Raw genomic sequence first — 19,544 nt, forward strand, 5'->3', positions numbered from 1 at the left:
TATCCAATTGATAGCCTGCATTTCATTCAATCTGAAAGCAGGTATAGGGCCAATACCACAACTATCTAATAGGCAGAATAATTACAGTGTAAACGTGATGTTTACATTAGGAGTGTTGAAAAACCTCCCTCCCCGCGATGCCTGCATCCGCCAATGACTGCAGCTATAGGTCACGGAGAAAGCGACGTGCCAGGTATGGCTGTTGTAGACTGCGTCTGTCCGGAGGAGGAGAGCTGGAGAGGAGACTGAGTAGAGCCTCGGTAATAAGAGATCAGACAAACACAGCAAGCAGCATGCCGTTTGGGATGGTAACGCTTCCCACTGTCCGATACTATCATCACTAAGCACTGAACAAATCTACAAAGCGGTAAGTCCTTCGATAGGTTTTTTAATTACGTTACACATTTTCATAAACGCTTTCTTGCAGCTGGGGGGAATCCAGTTCGGAGGTTCATATCGTATTGACATCTAACTGGGCGTAGGCTAGGCTATCTGCCGATCTGCCCGTCTGTCTGTCTGTCTCTCTCTCAGGTTGAATATATTCGATTTGATTTATGTCACAATGACAATATAACGAATATGTTGTTGTTGTCCAAATCTATTCGTTGCCGTTTTGCCCATCCGTTGAAACGACAGCAAATGCAACTCTGTGCCTATGTTCCAGTTTTGATGCGCACTCCATCCAATGGGCATGCAGTGTGTGTGATCGTCAACATGGAAATTGTAACATTAGAATAAAAACACTGGTGGGCTATGTGATTGAAAGGAACAGCATTGAATTGGCTCTATATTCAATAAACAACTAAAGCAGACTAAGGAACACCTATTCGCAAGTATTTTGTAATTAGGCTAAAACCGGTCAAAAATGTCCCGGGCGGCGCACGTATCGATGTCCCTCCCTGTTGATGCGGTGGTGGCGGCTCGGGGCTGGGTCGTTCCCAACAGTGCCGCATTTGCACGTAGAACAGTGACAGTGTCAAATAAGGTAGGAGCCTACCAACCGCGATGCCTTTGCACAATGCGTCCAGGTCCCATTGATAACTGCAGTGGTGTAAAGTAACAAAGTCAAATCTAGTTTGAAGTAGACTACTACTTCATTATTCTGGGGGGATATCTGTACGTTACTTGAAGCCTACAACAGTGCATTCTGAAAGTTTTCAGACCCCTTGACTCTTTCCACATTTTGTTTGGTTACAGCCTTATTTAAAAAATATATATATATTTTTACTCACCAATCTACGCATAATACTCCACAATAACAAAGAAAAAACAGGTTTGCAAAAAAATGAAACATCACATTTACATAAGTATTCAGACCCTTTACTCAGTACTTTGTTGAAGTACCTTTGGCATTGATTACAGCCTTGAGTCTTCTTAGGTATGATGCTACAAGCTTGGCACATCTGTACTTGGGGAGTTTCTCCCATTCTTCTCTGCTGATCCTCTCAAGCTCTGTCAGGTTGGATGGGGAGTGTTGCTGCACAGCTATTTTCAGGTCTCTCCAGAGATGTTCGATTGGGTTCAAATCCGGACTCTGGCTGGGCCTCTCAAGGACATTCAGAGACTGGTCCCGAAGCCACTCCTGCGTTGTCTTGGCTGTGTGCTTAGGGTTGTTGTCCTGTTGGAAGGTCTGGGGCAGGTTTTCGTCAAGGATCTCTCTGTACTTTGCACAGTTCATCTTTCCCTTGATCCTGACATCCCCACAGCATGATGCTGCCACCACAATGCTTCACCGTAGGAATGGTATTGACCAGGTGATGAGCGGTGCCGAGTTTCCTCCAGACGTGACACTTGGCATTCAGGCCAAAGAGTTCAATATTGGTTTCATCAGACCAGAGAATCTTGCTTGTCATGGTCTGAGAGTCCTTTAGATGCCCTTTGGAAAACTACAAGCGGGCTATGTGCCTTTTACTGAGGATTGGCTTCCGTCTGGCCAACCTACTATACATGCCTGAGTGGTGGAGTGCTGCAGAGATGGTTGTCCTTCTGGAAGGTTCTCCTATCTCCACAGAGGATCTCTGGAGCTTTGTCATAGTGTCCATTAGAGGTCGACCGATTATGATTTTTCAACGCCGATACCGATTATTGGAGGACCAAAAAAAAGCAGATACCGATTAATCGGACAATTAAAAAATAAATGTATTTAGAATAATGACAATTACAACAATACTGACTTATTTTAACTTGATATAATACATCAATAAAATCAATTTAGCCTCAAATAAATAATGAAACATGTTCAATTTGGTTTAAATAATGCAAAAACAATGTGTTGGGGAAGTAAAAGTGCAATATGTGCCATGTAAAAAAGCTAACGTTTGAGTTCCTTGCTCAGAACATGAGAACATATGAAAGCTGGTGGTTCCTTTTAACATGAGGCTTCAATATTCCAAGGTAAGAGGTTTTATGTTGTAGTTAATATAGTATTTATAGGACTATTTCTCTCTATACCATTTGTATTTCATATACCTTTGACTATTGGATGTTCTTATAGGCACTATAGTATTGCCAGTGTAACAGTATACCTACCTGGGCTCGAACCAGGAACACATCGACAACAGCCACACTCGAAGCAGCATTACCCATCGCTCCACTAAAGCCGCGGGGGGAATAACTACTCCAAGTCTCAGAGCGAGTGACGAAACCCCGCTAACTAGCTAGCCATTTCACATTGGTTACACCAGCCATTAGGCTGATAGGCTTGAAGTCATAAACAGCGCTGCGAAGAGCTGCTGGCAAAACGCACAAAAGTGCTGTTTGAATGAATGCTTACGAGCCTGCTGCTGCCTACTATCGCTCAGTCAGACTGCTCTATCAAATCATAGACTTAACTATAACATAACACACAGAAATACGAGCCTTTGGTCATTAATATGGTAGAATCCAGAAACTATCATTTCGAAAACAAAACGTTTATTATTTCAGTGAAATACGGAACCGTTCGGTATTTTATCTAACGGGTGGCATCCATAAGTCTAAATATTGCTGTTACATTGCACAACCTTCAATGTTATGTCATAATTACATACAATTCTGCCAAATTAGTTCGCAATGAGCAAGGCTGCCCAAACTGTTGCATATACCCTGACTCTTTGTGCAATGAACGTAAGAGAAGTGACACAATTTCACCAGGTTAATATTGCCTGCTAACCTGGATTTCTTTTAGCTAAATATGCAGGTTTAAAAATATTTACTTCTGTGTTTTGATTTTAAGAAAGGCATTGATGTTCATGGTTAGGTACACATTGGAGCAACGATACGCACCGCATCGATTATATGCAACGCAGGACACGCTAGATAAACTAGTAATATCATCAACCATGTGTAGTTATAACTAGTGATTATGATTGATTGATTGTTTTTTTATAAGATAAGTTTAATGCTAGCTTGCAACTTACCTTGGATCTACTGCATTCGCGTAACAGGCAAGCTCCTCATGGAGTGCAATGAGAGGCAGGTGGTTAGAGCGTTGAACTAGTTAACTGTAAGGTTGCAAGATCCCCCGAGCGAACAAGGTGAAAATCTGTCGTTTTGCCCCTGAACAAGGCAGATAACCCACCGTTCCTAGGCCATCATTGAAAATAAGAATGTGTTCTTAACTGACTTGCCTAGTTAAATAAAGGTATAAACATAATTTTTTTTAAATAGGCAAAAATACAGATTTCCGATTGTTATGAAAACTTGAAATCGGCCCTAATTAATCGCCCTAATTAATCGGCCATTAATCGGCCATTCCGATTAACCGATTAATCGGTCGACCTCTAGTGTCCATCGGGTTCTTGGTCACCTCCCTGACCAAGGCCCTTCTCCCTTGATTGCTCAGTTTGGCTTGGCGGCCGGCTCTAGGAAGAGTCTTGGTGGTTCCAAACGTCTTCCATTTAAGAATGATGGAAGCAACTGTTTTCTTGGGGACCTTCAATGCTGCAGAATTTTTTGGGTACCTTTCCCCTGATCTGTGCCTTAACACAATCCTGTCTTGGAGCTCTACAGACAATTCCTTCGACCTCATGGCTTGGTTTTTGCTCTGACGTGCACTGTCAACTGTGGGACCTTAAATAGACAGGTGTGTGCCTTTCTAAATCATGTCCAATCAATTGAATTTATCACAGGTGGACTCCAATCAAGTTGTAGAAACATCTTAAGGCTGATGAATGAAAACAGGATGCACCTGAGCTAAATTTCGAGTCTCATAGCAAAGTGTCTGAATACTTATGTAAATAAGGTATTTATGCTTTTTATTTTTAATACATTTGCAAACATTTCTAAAAACCTGTTTTCGCTTTGTCATTATCGGGTATTGTTTGTAGATTGATAAAAAAAAATATATATATAGAATAATGCAGGAACGTAACAAAATGTGGAAAAAGTGAAGGGGTCTGAATACTTTCAGAATGCACTGTACTTTTTATTAGGCCTTATTGTCCCTGACACCAACAGTAGGCTAGGGTACTCGGTAATCGAATGCTTAGCAGGACAGGGAAGAATGGTCCAATTCATACAGTTATCAAGAGAACATCCTTGGTCATCCATACTGCCTCTGATCTGGCGAACTCACTTAACACAGATGCTTTGTTTGTAAATGATGTCTGAGTGTTTGTAAATGGTCTGTTGGTCAGTGTTGGAGTGTGCCCCTGGCTATCCATTAAAAAAAGCTAATTGTGCCGTCTGGTTTGCTTAATATAAGGAATTTGGATGGATTTATAGCTTCTACTTTTGATACTTAAAGCTACAATATATAACTTTTTGGGTGACCCCAACCAAATGCACATAGAAATGTGAGTGATAGATATGTCATTCTCATTGAAAGCAAGTAAAAGAAGTGGTGTATCTATTCTATGTGCTCCATTTCTATGCTTCCCATTCTTAAGTGTTGTTTTTGAGTCTTTTACTTTCCGTTTTGCACACCAGCTTCAAACAGCTGAAAATAAAATATTTTGGGTTATGGAAAATATATTTCACAGCAGTTTTCATGGTCCAATGATTCTCTACCTGTTTGTTTTGCCACATGAACTGAATTTAGGCAAACTATTACAATTTTAGCAACCAGGAAAAAAATTATTTAAGTTATTTCTGCGTAGTGCATCTTTAAGTGTATTTAAAAGCAGATAGTTTTAGATTTTTACTCAAGTAGTATTCTACTGGGTGACTTTCACTTCCACTTCAGTCATTTTCTATTAGGGTCTTTACTTTAACTCAAGGATGACAATTGGGTACTTTTTCCACAACTGGATAACTGTCGATGGTACAGTAAGGCCGTTATAAATAGAATGGAATGAGCTTCTCTCTGTTCTGTGTTCTATTTCCTCCCCATTCTAGTTTAGGTTACATAACACTCAAGGCTATTCCCCCTCCAGTGTTTCCGTATTAGGGAGGATTGTGTGAATTAGGCTCGGTACCCAACTCCCAATGGTAAAACTGTAAGAAATGACTCTTTCTAATTTCTTCCTCTAATCCCACCTGGTAAGCTTTGTGGGCAGAGATAAGCTTCTTTAGTGAGCAGGTCAGGGAGTCGTTTAGCCGCGCCTTTGTCTGCAACACTGGACTGGACTCACAGCTGGGCGCTTCTAATGATATTGATAAAGCCGCAGTAGGATTAAATTTAAGGTCAAAGGTTATTGTTGACGTGCGGAACAGATGGCACCCTATTCCCCTATTGGACCTTGTTAAAAGAAATGCACTAGGGTACCATTTGGAACTCAGTCTAGGGCTCTATCCAGCGGATTGATACGCTACAGTACCAGAGTACTTTTGGGCAGAAGTTGCTACCTGGCACAGAGCTAAAGAAAATAAACCACTTTACCGTTATGACTTTGCCAGTGACACTTTAGTTTATTTGACTTTTACTTTAAGAATATCATAGAATTATTACCAAACACCATGCGACAAGTAACCTCAGATGTGACTGCTTTTCCTATTTTGATTCACAGGTCTAGGATCAGCCATCGCTTATACCCAAATCATGACCGTAATTAGAGGGGAAAGTGTTTAACTGACTTTAAATGAGTGTCTAGGCCTAGGGGCTACTTTGTCCTACTTCTAGTTCTAAGAGGTGGTTTAGTCTGAGGGAACTTTTTGGCAGAAAATGACAGAAGACAGAAGAAACTGTTGTTGAGGAGCTGTCACCTTTACAAATAAATTGTGACTTGGTCTCTCTTTCTCTCCCTCTTTCACCTCACTCTTCACCTCTTTCATTCCTCATCTGCTCCCCCCTTTTCTCTCTCCATCTCTCTTGTTCTCCCTCTCTCTCTATCTCCTTACATTGTTCCTTGTCATGTTCTCTGAAGGAGGGTAATGATGACATCACAAATTCAGACTGATACAGTGTGATCCATCATTCCTGGCCTGACATTGACATGGCAACAGGCAGGAAGGGTGAGTCCTTGACTTCTATGTGTGTGTTTCTGTCTGTCTGTCTGTCTGTCTGTCTGTCTGTCTGTCTGTCTGTCTGTCTGTCTGTCTGTCTGTCTGCAACTGATATCGCCCAAACATTAATTCATTTATCTGCCAGCGATTGTCTCTAAGTGCATGGATTTTCAATTCCCTTCCCGCTGTTTGTAAAGCCCTAATACCATGTCAGACCTAAGTTATACTGATAGACCAAAACACTAACTCTCTCCCTCTCTCTCTGCTCTCTGTCTCACTCTCTCTCTCATAAAAGCGCAATGAAAACTTGCAGTCCTATACAGCTGCTTAGCCATGCATGAACGATATGTGTGTGCGTGTGTTCAGTACGTGCCTGTGTGTGTATTTCTGTCCCTGACCGAGTCACGCCCTTACTGCCTCTTCCCCAGGGTCGACCTCAAAGGGAGGAAGCGTGCGTTTCCCTGACGACGAGGATGCCATGGGCTCCCCTGTTCACCGTGAGGACAAAGCCAAGGATTCTTCCATCCCTGCTCTCCCAGAGCCTGATGGGAACTTCCTGGTTAAGGTGGGCGGGGTTTGGAATATGAATGCTCGAATTGCTTGTGCCAAGTTCAGTAGGCAAACATTGTTGAACATTGCAGATTGAAATGTTATGAATAGAGCAGACATGATTCCTTATTCTACAGGTCATAGAGCCATGTTTGTTCTCCATAACATATTTCTACAACGTTATGCCCTGCTGAATGCACCCCTGATGGGTACCTACATAAGAACTACTTAACGCATTTCATAAGACGTGTGTGAGTATTTAATAAGTGTTTATATAATTTATACTGTGTTTCTCCTCTCTCTCTCTCTCTCTCTCTCTCTCTCTCTCTCTCTCTCTTTCTCTCTCACATACACTCTCTCTCTGTTCAGGTAGGGTTCCTGAGGAGTCTGCATCGTTATGAGATCGTCTTCACCCTCCCAGAGGTGCCTGTGCTGGGGAAAGATGTGTGCTCCCTCCCTTCCTCCTCATCACCGACTCCCAGACCCCTCCTCAAAGTCAACCGTGTCACACCCACACCAGAGGGTACGTTGGAGACCAGGGCCGTATGCATTAGGGCATGTCAAAGAAAACGTTAAACCGTTTTGCAATGGAAAATGAAAATGAGTGTTTCTTATTGGAGTCCAGGTATTCCTTTCCTGTTTCAATCAGTTTTTATACTGTTCGAAGCCTATTGAATGCGACCCAGGATAGAAACTGAGATGATTGCTTCTGTGTTCCTTGTACAGGATCCAAATCGTCCAAATGGATATGGATTGAGTAAATGGATATATTGGTAAATATGGGTGCAGTGTAGACCTGAAAGTGGCAGAAAACCACTAACAAGGCATATCTAATCTCCCATGTGCCCCTCTGCCAACAAACATATTAGCACCATAACAAGACACTGTTTCTGTCATTACTGTAACCTACTATTACAGTAACTGGTATGTTATCAAACCTGTGAAACTTGAATGTTTGTCTGGATCACTGGCGAAGGTCTCTTCCTTCTTCTACTTTTTCTCCCCCTCCATCCCCTGTCCCCAATGAATACTTGTCTGGCGCAAAGGCGACAATTTCCCTACCTCTTCCTCTTTTATCACCTATTCTGCATTCTTTAGATCCGCTCTCCATCCCCTGTTCCCCTCCCAATGCCATCCGACCCATGGAGGGTGAGGCTCTGATCGGAATTACCAGAGGAATATAACCACTACCAGACAGTTATTACCAGAGGAATATAACCACCACCAGACAGTCATTACCAGAGGAATATAACCACTACCAGACAGTCATTACAAGAGGAATATAACCCCTACCAGACAGTCATTACCAGAGGAATATAACCACTACCAGACAGTCATTACCAGAGGAATATAACCACTACCAGACAGTCATTACCAGAGGAATATAACCACCACCAGACAGTCATTACCAGAGGAATATAACCACTACCAGACAGTCATTACCAGAGGAATATAACCACCACCAGACAGTCATTACCAGAGGAATATAACCACCACCAGACAGTCATTACCAGAGGAATATAACCACTACCAGACAGTCATTATCAGAGGAATATAACCACCACCAGACAGTCATTACCAGAGGAATATAACCACCACCAGACAGTCATTACCAGAGGAATATAACCACTACCAGACAGTCATTACCAGAGGAATATAACCACTACCAGACAGTCATTACCAGAGGAATATAACCACCACCAGACAGTCATTACCAGAGGAATATAACCACTACCAGACAGTCATTATCAGAGGAATATAACCACCACCAGACAGTCATTACCAGAGGAATATAACCACTACCAGACAGTCATTACCAGAGGAATATAACCACCACCAGACAGTCATTACCAGAGGAATATAACCACGACCAGACAGTCATTACCAGAGGAATATAACCACCACTAGACAGTCATTACCAGAGGAATATAACCATCACTAGACAGTCATTACCAGAGGAATATAACCACTACCAGACAGTCATTACCAGAGGAATATAACCACCACTAGACAGTCATTACCAGAGGAATATAACCATCACTAGACAGTCATTACCAGAGGAATATAACCACTACCAGACAGTCATTACCAGAGGAATATAACCACTACCAGACAGTCATTACCAGAGGAATATAACCACCACCAGACAGTCATTACCAGAGGAATATAACCACCACCAGACAGTCATTACCAGAGGAATATAACCACTACCAGACAGTCATTACCAGAGTAATATAACCACTACCAGACAGTCATTACCAGAGGAATATAACCACCACCAGACAGTCATTACCAGAGGAATATAACCACCACCAGACAGTCATTACCAGAGGAATATAACCACTACCAGACAGTCATTACCAGAGGAATATAACCACCACTAGACAGTCATTACCAGAGGAATATAACCACTACCAGACAGTTATTACAAGAGGAATATAACAACTACCAGACAGTTATTACCAGAGGAATATAACAACTACCAGACAGTCATTACCAGACGAATATAACCACCACTAGACAGTCATTACCAGAGGAATATAACCACCACTAGACAGTTATTACCAGAGGAATATAACCACCCTCAGACAGTCATTACCAGAGGAATATAACCACCACCAGACAGTCATTTCCAGAGGAATATAACCACCACCAGACAGTCATTACCAGAGGAATATAACCACCACCAGACAGTCATTACCAGAGGAATATAACCACCACCAGACAGTCATTACCAGAGGAATAAAACCACCACCAGACAGTCATTTCCAGAGGAATATAACCACTACCAGACAGTTATTACCAGAGGAATATAACCACTACCAGACAGTCATTACCAGAGGAATATAACCACCACCAGACAGTCATTACCAGAGGAATATAACCACCACCAGACAGTCATTACCAGAGGAATAAAACCACCACCAGACAGTCATTTCCAGAAGAATATAACCACTACCAGACAGTTATTACCAGAGGAATATAACCACTACCAGACAGTCATTACCAGAGGAATATAACCACTACCAGACAGTCATTACCAGAGCAATATAACCACCACTAGACAGTTATTACCAGAGGAATATAACCACTACCAGACAGTTATTACCAGAGGAATATAACCACCCTCAGACAGTCATTACCAGAGGAATATAACCACCACTAGACAGTTATTACCAGAGGAATATAACCACTACCAGACAGTCATTACCAGAGGAATATAACCACTACCAGACAGTCATTACCAGAGGAATATAACCACCACCAGACAGTCATTACCAGAGGAATATAACCACTACCAGACAGTCATTACCAGAGGAATATAACCACTACCAGACAGTCATTACCAGAGCAATATAACCACCACTAGACAGTTATTACCAGAGGAATATAACCACTACTAGACAGTCATTACCAGAGCAATATAACCACCACTAGACAGTCATTACCAGAGGAATATAACCACCACCAGACAGTTATTACCAGAGGAATATAACCACTACCAGTTAGTCATTACCAGAGGAATAGAACCACTACCAGACAGTCATTACCAGAGGAATATAACCACTACCAGACAGTCATTACCAGAGGAATATAACCACCACCAGACAGTCATTACCAGAGGAATATAACCACTACCAGACAGTCATTACCAGAGCAATATAACCACCACTAGACAGTCATTACCAGAGGAATATAACCACCACCAGACAGTTATTACCAGAGGAATATAACCACTACCAGACAGTCATTATCAGAGGAATATAACCACCACCAGACAGTCATTACCAGAGGAATATAACCACTACCAGACAGTCATTACCAGAGGAATATAACCACTACCAGACAGTCATTACCAGAGGAATATAACCACCACCAGACAGTTATTACCAGAGGAATATAACCACTACCAGACAGTCATTACCAGAGGAATATAACCACTACCAGACAGTCATTACCAGAGGAATATAACCACCACCAGACAGTCATTACCAGAGGAATATAACCACCACCAGACAGTCATTACCAGAGGAATATAACCACTACCAGACAGTCATTACCAGAGGAATATAACCACCACTAGACAGTCATTACCAGAGGAATATAACCACTACCAGACAGTTATTACCAGAGGAATATAACCACTACCAGACAGTTATTACCAGAGGAATATAACCACTACCAGACAGTCATTACCAGACGAATATAACCACCACTAGACAGTCATTACCAGAGGAATATAACCACCACTAGACAGTTATTACCAGAGGAATATAACCACCCTCAGACAGTCATTACCAGAGGAATATAACCACCACCAGACAGTCATTACCAGAGGAATATAACCACCACCAGACAGTCATTACCAGAGGAATATAACCACTACCAGACAGTCATTACCAGAGTAATATAACCACTACCAGACAGTCATTACCAGAGGAATATAACCACCACCAGACAGTCATTACCAGAGGAATATAACCACCACCAGACAGTCATTACCAGAGGAATATAACCACCACCAGACAGTCATTACCAGAGGAATATAACCACTACCAGACAGTCATTACCAGAGGAATATAACCACCACCAGACAGTCATTACCAGAGGAATATAACCACGACCAGACAGTCATTACCAGAGGAATATAACCACCACTAGACAGTCATTACCAGAGGAATATAACCATCACTAGACAGTCATTACCAGAGGAATATAACCACTACCAGACAGTCATTACCAGAGGAATATAACCACCACTAGACAGTCATTACCAGAGGAATATAACCATCACTAGACAGTCATTACCAGAGGAATATAACCACTACCAGACAGTCATTACCAGAGGAATATAACCACTACCAGACAGTCATTACCAGAGGAATATAACCACCACCAGACAGTCATTACCAGAGGAATATAACCACCACCAGACAGTCATTACCAGAGGAATATAACCATCACTAGACAGTCATTACCAGAGGAATATAACCACTACCAGACAGTCATTACCAGAGGAATATAACCACTACCAGACAGTCATTACCAGAGGAATATAACCACTACCAGACAGTCATTACCAGAGGAATATAACCACCACCAGACAGTTATTACCAGAGGAATATAACCACTACCAGACAGTCATTACCAGAGGAATATAACCACTACCAGACAGTCATTACCAGAGGAATATAACCACCACCAGACAGTCATTACCAGAGGAATATAACCACCACCAGACAGTCATTACCAGAGGAATATAACCACTACCAGACAGTCATTACCAGAGGAATATAACCACTACCAGACAGTCATTACCAGAGGAATATAACCACCACCAGACAGTCATTACCAGAGGAATATAACCACCACCAGACAGTCATTACCAGAGGAATATAACCACTACCAGACAGTCATTACCAGAGGAATATAACCACCACTAGACAGTCATTACCAGAGGAATATAACCACTACCAGACAGTTATTACCAGAGGAATATAACCACTACCAGACAGTTATTACCAGAGGAATATAACCACTACCAGACAGTCATTACCAGACGAATATAACCACCACTAGACAGTCATTACCAGAGGAATATATCCACCACTAGACAGTTATTACCAGAGGAATATATCCACCCTCAGACAGTCATTACCAGAGGAATATAACCACCACCAGACAGTCATTTCCAGAGGAATATAACCACCACCAGACAGTCATTACCAGAGGAATATAACCACCACCAGACAGTCATTACCAGAGGAATATAACCACTACCAGACAGTCATTACCAGAGGAATATAACCACCACCAGACAGTCATTACCAGAGGAATATAACCACCACCAGACAGTCATTACCAGAGGAATAAAACCACCACCAGACAGTCATTTCCAGAAGAATATAACCACTACCAGACAGTTATTACCAGAGGAATATAACCACTACCAGACAGTCATTACCAGAGGAATATAACCACTACCAGACAGTCATTACCAGAGCAATATAACCACCACTAGACAGTTATTACCAGAGGAATATAATCACTACCAGACAGTTATTACCAGAGGAATATAACCACCCTCAGACAGTCATTACCAGAGGAATATAACCACCACTAGACAGTTATTACCAGAGGAATATAACCACTACCAGACAGTCATTACCAGAGGAATATAACCACTACCAGACAGTCATTACCAGAGGAATATAACCACCACCAGACAGTCATTACCAGAGGAATATAACCACTACCAGACAGTCATTATCAGAGGAATATAACCACCACCAGACAGTCATTACCAGAGGAATATAACCACTACCAGACAGTCATTACCAGAGGAATATAACCACTACCAGACAGTCATTACCAGAGCAATATAACCACCACTAGACAGTTATTACCAGAGGACTATAACCACTACTAGACAGTCATTACCAGAGGAATATAACCACCACCAGACAGTCATTTCCAGAGGAATATAACCACTACCAGACAGTTATTACCAGAAGAATATAACCACTACCAGACAGTCATTACCAGAGGAATATAACCACTACCAGACAGTCATTACCAGAGCAATATAACCACCACTAGACAGTCATTACCAGAGGAATATAACCACCACCAGACAGTTATTACCAGAGGAATATAACCACTACCAGACAGTCATTACCAGAGGAATATAACCACTACCAGACAGTCATTACCAGAGGAATATAACCACTACCAGACAGTCATTACCAGAGGAATATAACCACCACCAGACAGTCATTACCAGAGGAATATAACCACCACCAGACAGTCATTACCAGAGGAATATAACCACTACCAGACAGTCATTACCAGAGGAATATAACCACTACCAGACAGTCATTACCAGAGGAATATAACCACCACCAGACAGTCATTACCAGAGGAATATAACCACCACCAGACAGTCATTACCAGAGGAATATAACCACTACCAGACAGTCATTACCAGAGGAATATAACCACCACTAGACAGTCATTACCAGAGGAATATAACCACTACCAGACAGTTATTACCAGAGGAATATAACCACTACCAGCCAGTTATTACCAGAGGAATATAACCACTACCAGACAGTCATTACCAGACGAATATAACCACCACTAGACAGTCATTACCAGAGGAATATAACCACCACTAGACAGTTATTACCAGAGGAATATAACCACCCTCAGACAGTCATTACCAGAGGAATATAACCACCACCAGACAGTCATTTCCAGAGGAATATAACCACCACCAGACAGTCATTACCAGAGGAATATAACCACCACCAGACAGTCATTACCAGAGGAATATAACCACCACCAGACAGTCATTACCAGAGGAATATAACCACCACCAGACAGTAATTTCCAGAGGAATATAACCACTACCAGACAGTTATTACCAGAGGAATATAACCACTACCAGACAGTCATTACCAGAGGAATATAACCACTACCAGACAGTCATTACCAGAGCAATATAACCACCACTAGACAGTTATTACCAGAGGAATATAACCACTACCAGACAGTTATTACCAGAGGAATATAACCACCCTCAGACAGTCATTACCAGAGGAATATAACCACCACTAGACAGTTATTACCAGAGGAATATAACCACTACCAGACAGTCATTACCAGAGGAATATAACCACTACCAGACAGTCATTACCAGAGGAATATAACCACCACCAGACAGTCATTACCAGAGGAATATAACCACTACCAGACAGTCATTATCAGAGGAATATAACCACCACCAGACAGTCATTACCAGAGGAATATAACCACTACCAGACAGTCATTACCAGAGGAATATAACCACCACCAGACAGTCATTACCAGAGGAATATAACCACGACCAGACAGTCATTACCAGAGGAATATAACCACCACTAGACAGTCATTACCAGAGGAATATAACCATCACTAGACAGTCATTACCAGAGGAATATAACCACTACCAGACAGTCATTACCAGAGGAATATAACCACCACTAGACAGTCATTACCAGAGGAATATAACCATCACTAGACAGTCATTACCAGAGGAATATAACCATCACTAGACAGTCATTACCAGAGGAATATAACCACTACCAGACAGTCATTACCAGAGGAATATAACCACTACCAGACAGTCATTACCAGAGGAATATAACCACCACCAGACAGTCATTACCAGATGAATATAACCACTACCAGACAGTCATTACCAGAGGAATATAACCACCACAAGACAGTTATTACCAGAGGAATATAACCACCACTAGACAGTTATTACCAGAGGAATATAACCACTACCAGACAGTTATTACCAGAGGAATATAACCACCCTCAGACAGTCATTACCAGAGGAATATAACCACCACTAGACAGTTATTACCAGAGGAATATAACCACTACCAGACAGTCATTACCAGAGGAATATAACCACCACTAGACAGTCATTACCAGAGGAATATAACCATCACTAGACAGTCATTACCAGAGGAATATAACCATCACTAGACAGTCATTACCAGAGGAATATAACCACTACCAGACAGTCATTACCAGAGGAATATAACCACTACCAGACAGTCATTACCAGAGGAATATAACCACCACCAGACAGTCATTACCAGACGAATATAACCACTACCAGACAGTCATTACCAGAGGAATATAACCACCACAAGACAGTTATCACCAGAGGAATATAACCACCACTAGACAGTTATTACCAGAGGAATATAACCACTACCAGACAGTCATTACCAGAGGAATATAACCACTACCAGACAGTCATTACCAGAGCAATATAACCACCACTAGACAGTCATTACCAGAGGAATATAACCACCACCAGACAGTCATTACCAGAGGAATATAACCACTACCAGACAGTCATTACCAGAGCAATATAACCACCACTAGACAGTCATTACCAGAGGCAAACAAAGACCAAAGAGATCAATCCATCAGCTCCCATTTCAGCCATGAATCGATTCAGAGAGAGGAGACCAGAAGAAGAGATTATTTTGCATTGCTCCCCCCCTCTCTTTTACACCTCTGCTACTCTCTGTTGTTATCAACTATGCATAGTCACTTTAATAACTCTACCTACATGTATGTATATATGTGTATGTATGTATATATAGTCTCGCTATTGTTATTTTACTGCTGCTCTTTAGTTACTTGTACTTGTATTTATTTTTCTTATTCCATCTGCATTGTTGGTTATGGGCTCATAAGTAAGCATTTCACTGTAAGGTCTACACCTGCACATGTGACCAATACAATTTGATTTGTTTCCCTGGCTTCCTCCCAAATGTCCCCTTGTCACCCCATTCCCTATACAGTGCACTGCTTTTGACCAGTGCCCACATGGCGGGCCCATAGTCCTTTGGACAAAGGTAGAACACAATATAGGGAATAGGGCACCATTTGAATTGTAGGGGGAAAGAATCTGAGCTCCCCTCTGGGCTTTCAGAGTGGCTTCCTGTAAGAGAACCCTGGGTTGTGTCACGGAGAGCAGCCTATTCTATTAACTTGAAACATTGAATATTCCCTATAGGCCCTGATCAAATTAGTGTACTATATAGGGAATATGGTGGCATTTCAGACACAGATTTTATGGTATGTGGGGAACTATGGCGAATTACATTGAAGTAAATACTGGTTATAAATACTCAATAGACTACTGTCTCTCAGTCTTACGTTACTTCTGTCTGTTTGATGACTTTTTGTCTCTGTCTTCATGTCACTCTTTCCCCGACCATTCCTGTCCTTTTATTATTGACTGTCTCCATCTTTCTCTCCTTTTTTCTGTCTTTCTTTTTTCTCTCCCTTTCTTTTTCTACCTCTGTCTGTCTCCCTCCCTCTCTCCATCCATTCCCTGTCTCTCTCCCTCTCTCCATCCATTCCTTGTTTCTCTTGGTCCATCTGCCATCTCCTGCTATCTCCCTCCCTCCCTCCCTCCCTCCCTCCCTCCCTCCCTCCCTCCCTCCCTCCCTCCCTCCCTCCCTCCCTCCCTCCCTCCCTCCCTCCCTCCCTCTAGGTGGGGTGAAGGTGACGTGTGAGTACACCACCCATCAGGAGGGGGTGCTGCAGGAGGAGCTGACCCTGATCAGCCGGGGGAAGAAGGACCAACGTCTGCGGGTCAGACTACAGGCCCGGGTCATGGGTGAGTTACTCCTGTGTGCCTGGTCATGTGTGGACACAGTCATACACACAGAAACACACACAGTGACACACATACTGATCATCTGGGCAGTAACCCTGTGTTAATAGGGGAAATATCTGCAGTTAGTTACTTATGGTATTTACAGTAAGGCATACTGCTGAGTTAAATGCTATTATGCAACAGATGTACTATGTATGGCCTGTCAGTGTTAAAGGGTGGACAGCACCCTCTGGTGGACTAAGAGGTCTCTGCAACTTCCTCTACATCACACACTCACTATGATCCTTTACTCAGCAAAATAACAGTGACTCTTCCGCTCTCTTTCTCAATCTCCCTACCTCTCTCTTTCTCTCTCTCGCCCTATCTCTTACCCGCCAACCCAATCTACCCCACCCTCTCCCTCCTTCCCTCTCTCTTCTCCCTATCTCTCCCTCCCTCCCCCTCTCCCTCTCTCTGTAGATCGTCACCATGGTACTCCTATGCTGCTGGAGGGGGTGCGGTGTCTGGGGGCGGAGAAAGAAAAAAGGAAATGAGCCGTCTGTCCCTTTATATCTTTCCCCTCCTGTAGAGACCAGCCATCATCCATCCCTTTATATCATCCCCTACTGTAGAGACCAGCCATCATGTATCCCTTTATATCTTCCCCCTCCTGTAGAGACCAGCCATCGTCCGTCTCTTTATATCTTCCCCCTCCTGTAGAGACCAGCCATCATCCGTCCCTTTATATCTTCCCCCTCCTGTAGAGACCAGCCATCATCCGTCACTTTATATCTTCCCCCTCCTGTAGAGACCAGCCATCATCCGTCACTTTATATCTTCCCCCTCCTGTAGAGACCAGCCATCATCCGTCACTTTATATCTTCCCCCTCCTGTAGAGACCAGACATCATCCGTCCCTTTATATCTTCCCCCTCCTGTAGAGACCAGCCATCATCCGTCACTTTATATCTTACTCCTCCTGTAGAGACCAGCCATCATCCGTTCATTTATATCTTCCCCCTCCTGTAGAGACCAGCTGTCGTAGTGGAACAAAACCAGCACTTACCTGCACTTAGCCACACACATGCATGCACCCGTAGTGGCACACACACACCTGAGGAGGCTGATGGGAGGTGCTATAGGGACGGCTTAGTGTAAAGACTGGAATGGAACATGTGGAACGGTATCAAACATATAGAAACCACGTTTGACTCCGTTCCATGAATTCCATTCCAGCCATTACAATGAGCCCATCCTCCTATAGCTCCTCCCACCAGCCTCCTCTGACACACAAACACACACACACACAAACTGTTTTTTTTTGTGATTAGCCCTGTAATGAAGACCAAGGTGTCCATGATCACTTATAGTTCCCCAAATGTAAAATGACACATTGCTCAGTGAGGGAGGCAATGTGTTTCCAACATCCACTGTAGGTCCATTATATAACCAGGCACTGCAGCTCTTTGCTTCTCGTCCCTTCTGTCGTTCTGCAACAAGAGCCAAGCGTCAACCAGCCTTAAACGATCAGAAATAATATTTACATTTTAATTATGCACGTCAATATAACCTGTCATTGTATTATGATTTACACTGAGTGGACAAAACAGTAAGAACACCTTCCTAATATTGAGTTGCACCCCCCCCATTCACCCTCTGAATGTCACACATACACAATCCATGTCTCAATTCTCTCAAGGCTTAAAAATCCTTCTTTTTAGCCTGTCTCCTCCCCTTCATGTACACCGATTTGAAGTGTATTTAACAGGTGACATCAATAAGGGATCATAGATTTCACTTGGATTCACCTGTTCAGTCTGTCAAGGAAAGAGCAGGTGTTCTTAATGCTTTGTCCACTCGTTGTACAGTATGTGTTCTGTGTGAGCGCCACCTTTCACCAACTATGTAAGAGTATGCCTTTTAGTCTATGTGTCCTGCAAAACTGTCTCTGTATTGTACTAGATTCTCCTATATCTCTGTCAGTAAATAAAATATCATGTCAACTGTTAACCTGTAGATGTACACTATTGTTTTCCAGTGTTCTGCAATTCATTGTGTCCTACAGGATCCATATCATTTTCTTTGACTCATGATAAGGTATATTATATATATATACATTGTGGTTGTTGAAGACTAGCGGTGGTGTTCAAGTATAGACGACAGCCACCAAGATAATGTAATGGAGATGGTGTCGGAGAGGGCAGAAACACTGGCATCGAGCCAGCACAGAACTGGTCCACTGGCTCAATTCCCAGACTCTTTGCCTTCATAAAACAAGGAGACAGTCGAGCTGAGAGTTGAAGGCGGGTAGAAAACACAAACCACACTTCATAGAAGAAGCTCCTCAAACTTTTTTTTCTTTCTTATTTCATCTCACCGGAGTCAATAGGTTTTGCATTCTACTTCCTAACATATTTTAGTCTAAGATACAAGTTTCTGAAATATATATCCAAAGCTAC

At 42.4% G+C, this 19,544-nt stretch overlaps 1 protein-coding gene across 1 annotated transcript; it reads left to right on the top strand.

The window, feature by feature from the left end:
• The first annotated feature begins 15 nt into the window (after window positions 1-15).
• On the top strand, window positions 16-19,095 carry LOC118941386 (UPF0687 protein C20orf27 homolog). Its single transcript, XM_036953888.1, has 6 exons — window positions 16-367; window positions 6,285-6,372; window positions 6,792-6,928; window positions 7,282-7,435; window positions 16,982-17,107; window positions 17,567-19,095. Exons 2-6 carry the CDS (start codon window positions 6,354-6,356, stop codon window positions 17,638-17,640), a joined length of 510 nt encoding a protein of 169 aa, XP_036809783.1. The 5' UTR covers window positions 16-367; window positions 6,285-6,353; the 3' UTR covers window positions 17,641-19,095.
• The last annotated feature ends 449 nt before the right edge of the window (window positions 19,096-19,544 follow it).

Source organism: Oncorhynchus mykiss, chromosome 19 (assembly GCF_013265735.2).
Source record: "Oncorhynchus mykiss isolate Arlee chromosome 19, USDA_OmykA_1.1, whole genome shotgun sequence".
Lineage (NCBI taxonomy): Eukaryota > Metazoa > Chordata > Actinopteri > Salmoniformes > Salmonidae > Oncorhynchus > Oncorhynchus mykiss.

What these genes read in the sequence shown, in the direction of transcription:
- LOC118941386 (XM_036953888.1), top strand. An exon ending in TGTCACACCCACACCAGAGG is followed by an intron (nt 7,436 to 16,981) that starts GTACGTTGGAGA and finishes CCCTCCCTCTAG; the next exon opens with GTGGGGTGAAGGTGACGTGT. An exon ending in ACTACAGGCCCGGGTCATGG is followed by an intron (nt 17,108 to 17,566) that starts GTGAGTTACTCC and finishes CTCTCTCTGTAG; the next exon opens with ATCGTCACCATGGTACTCCT.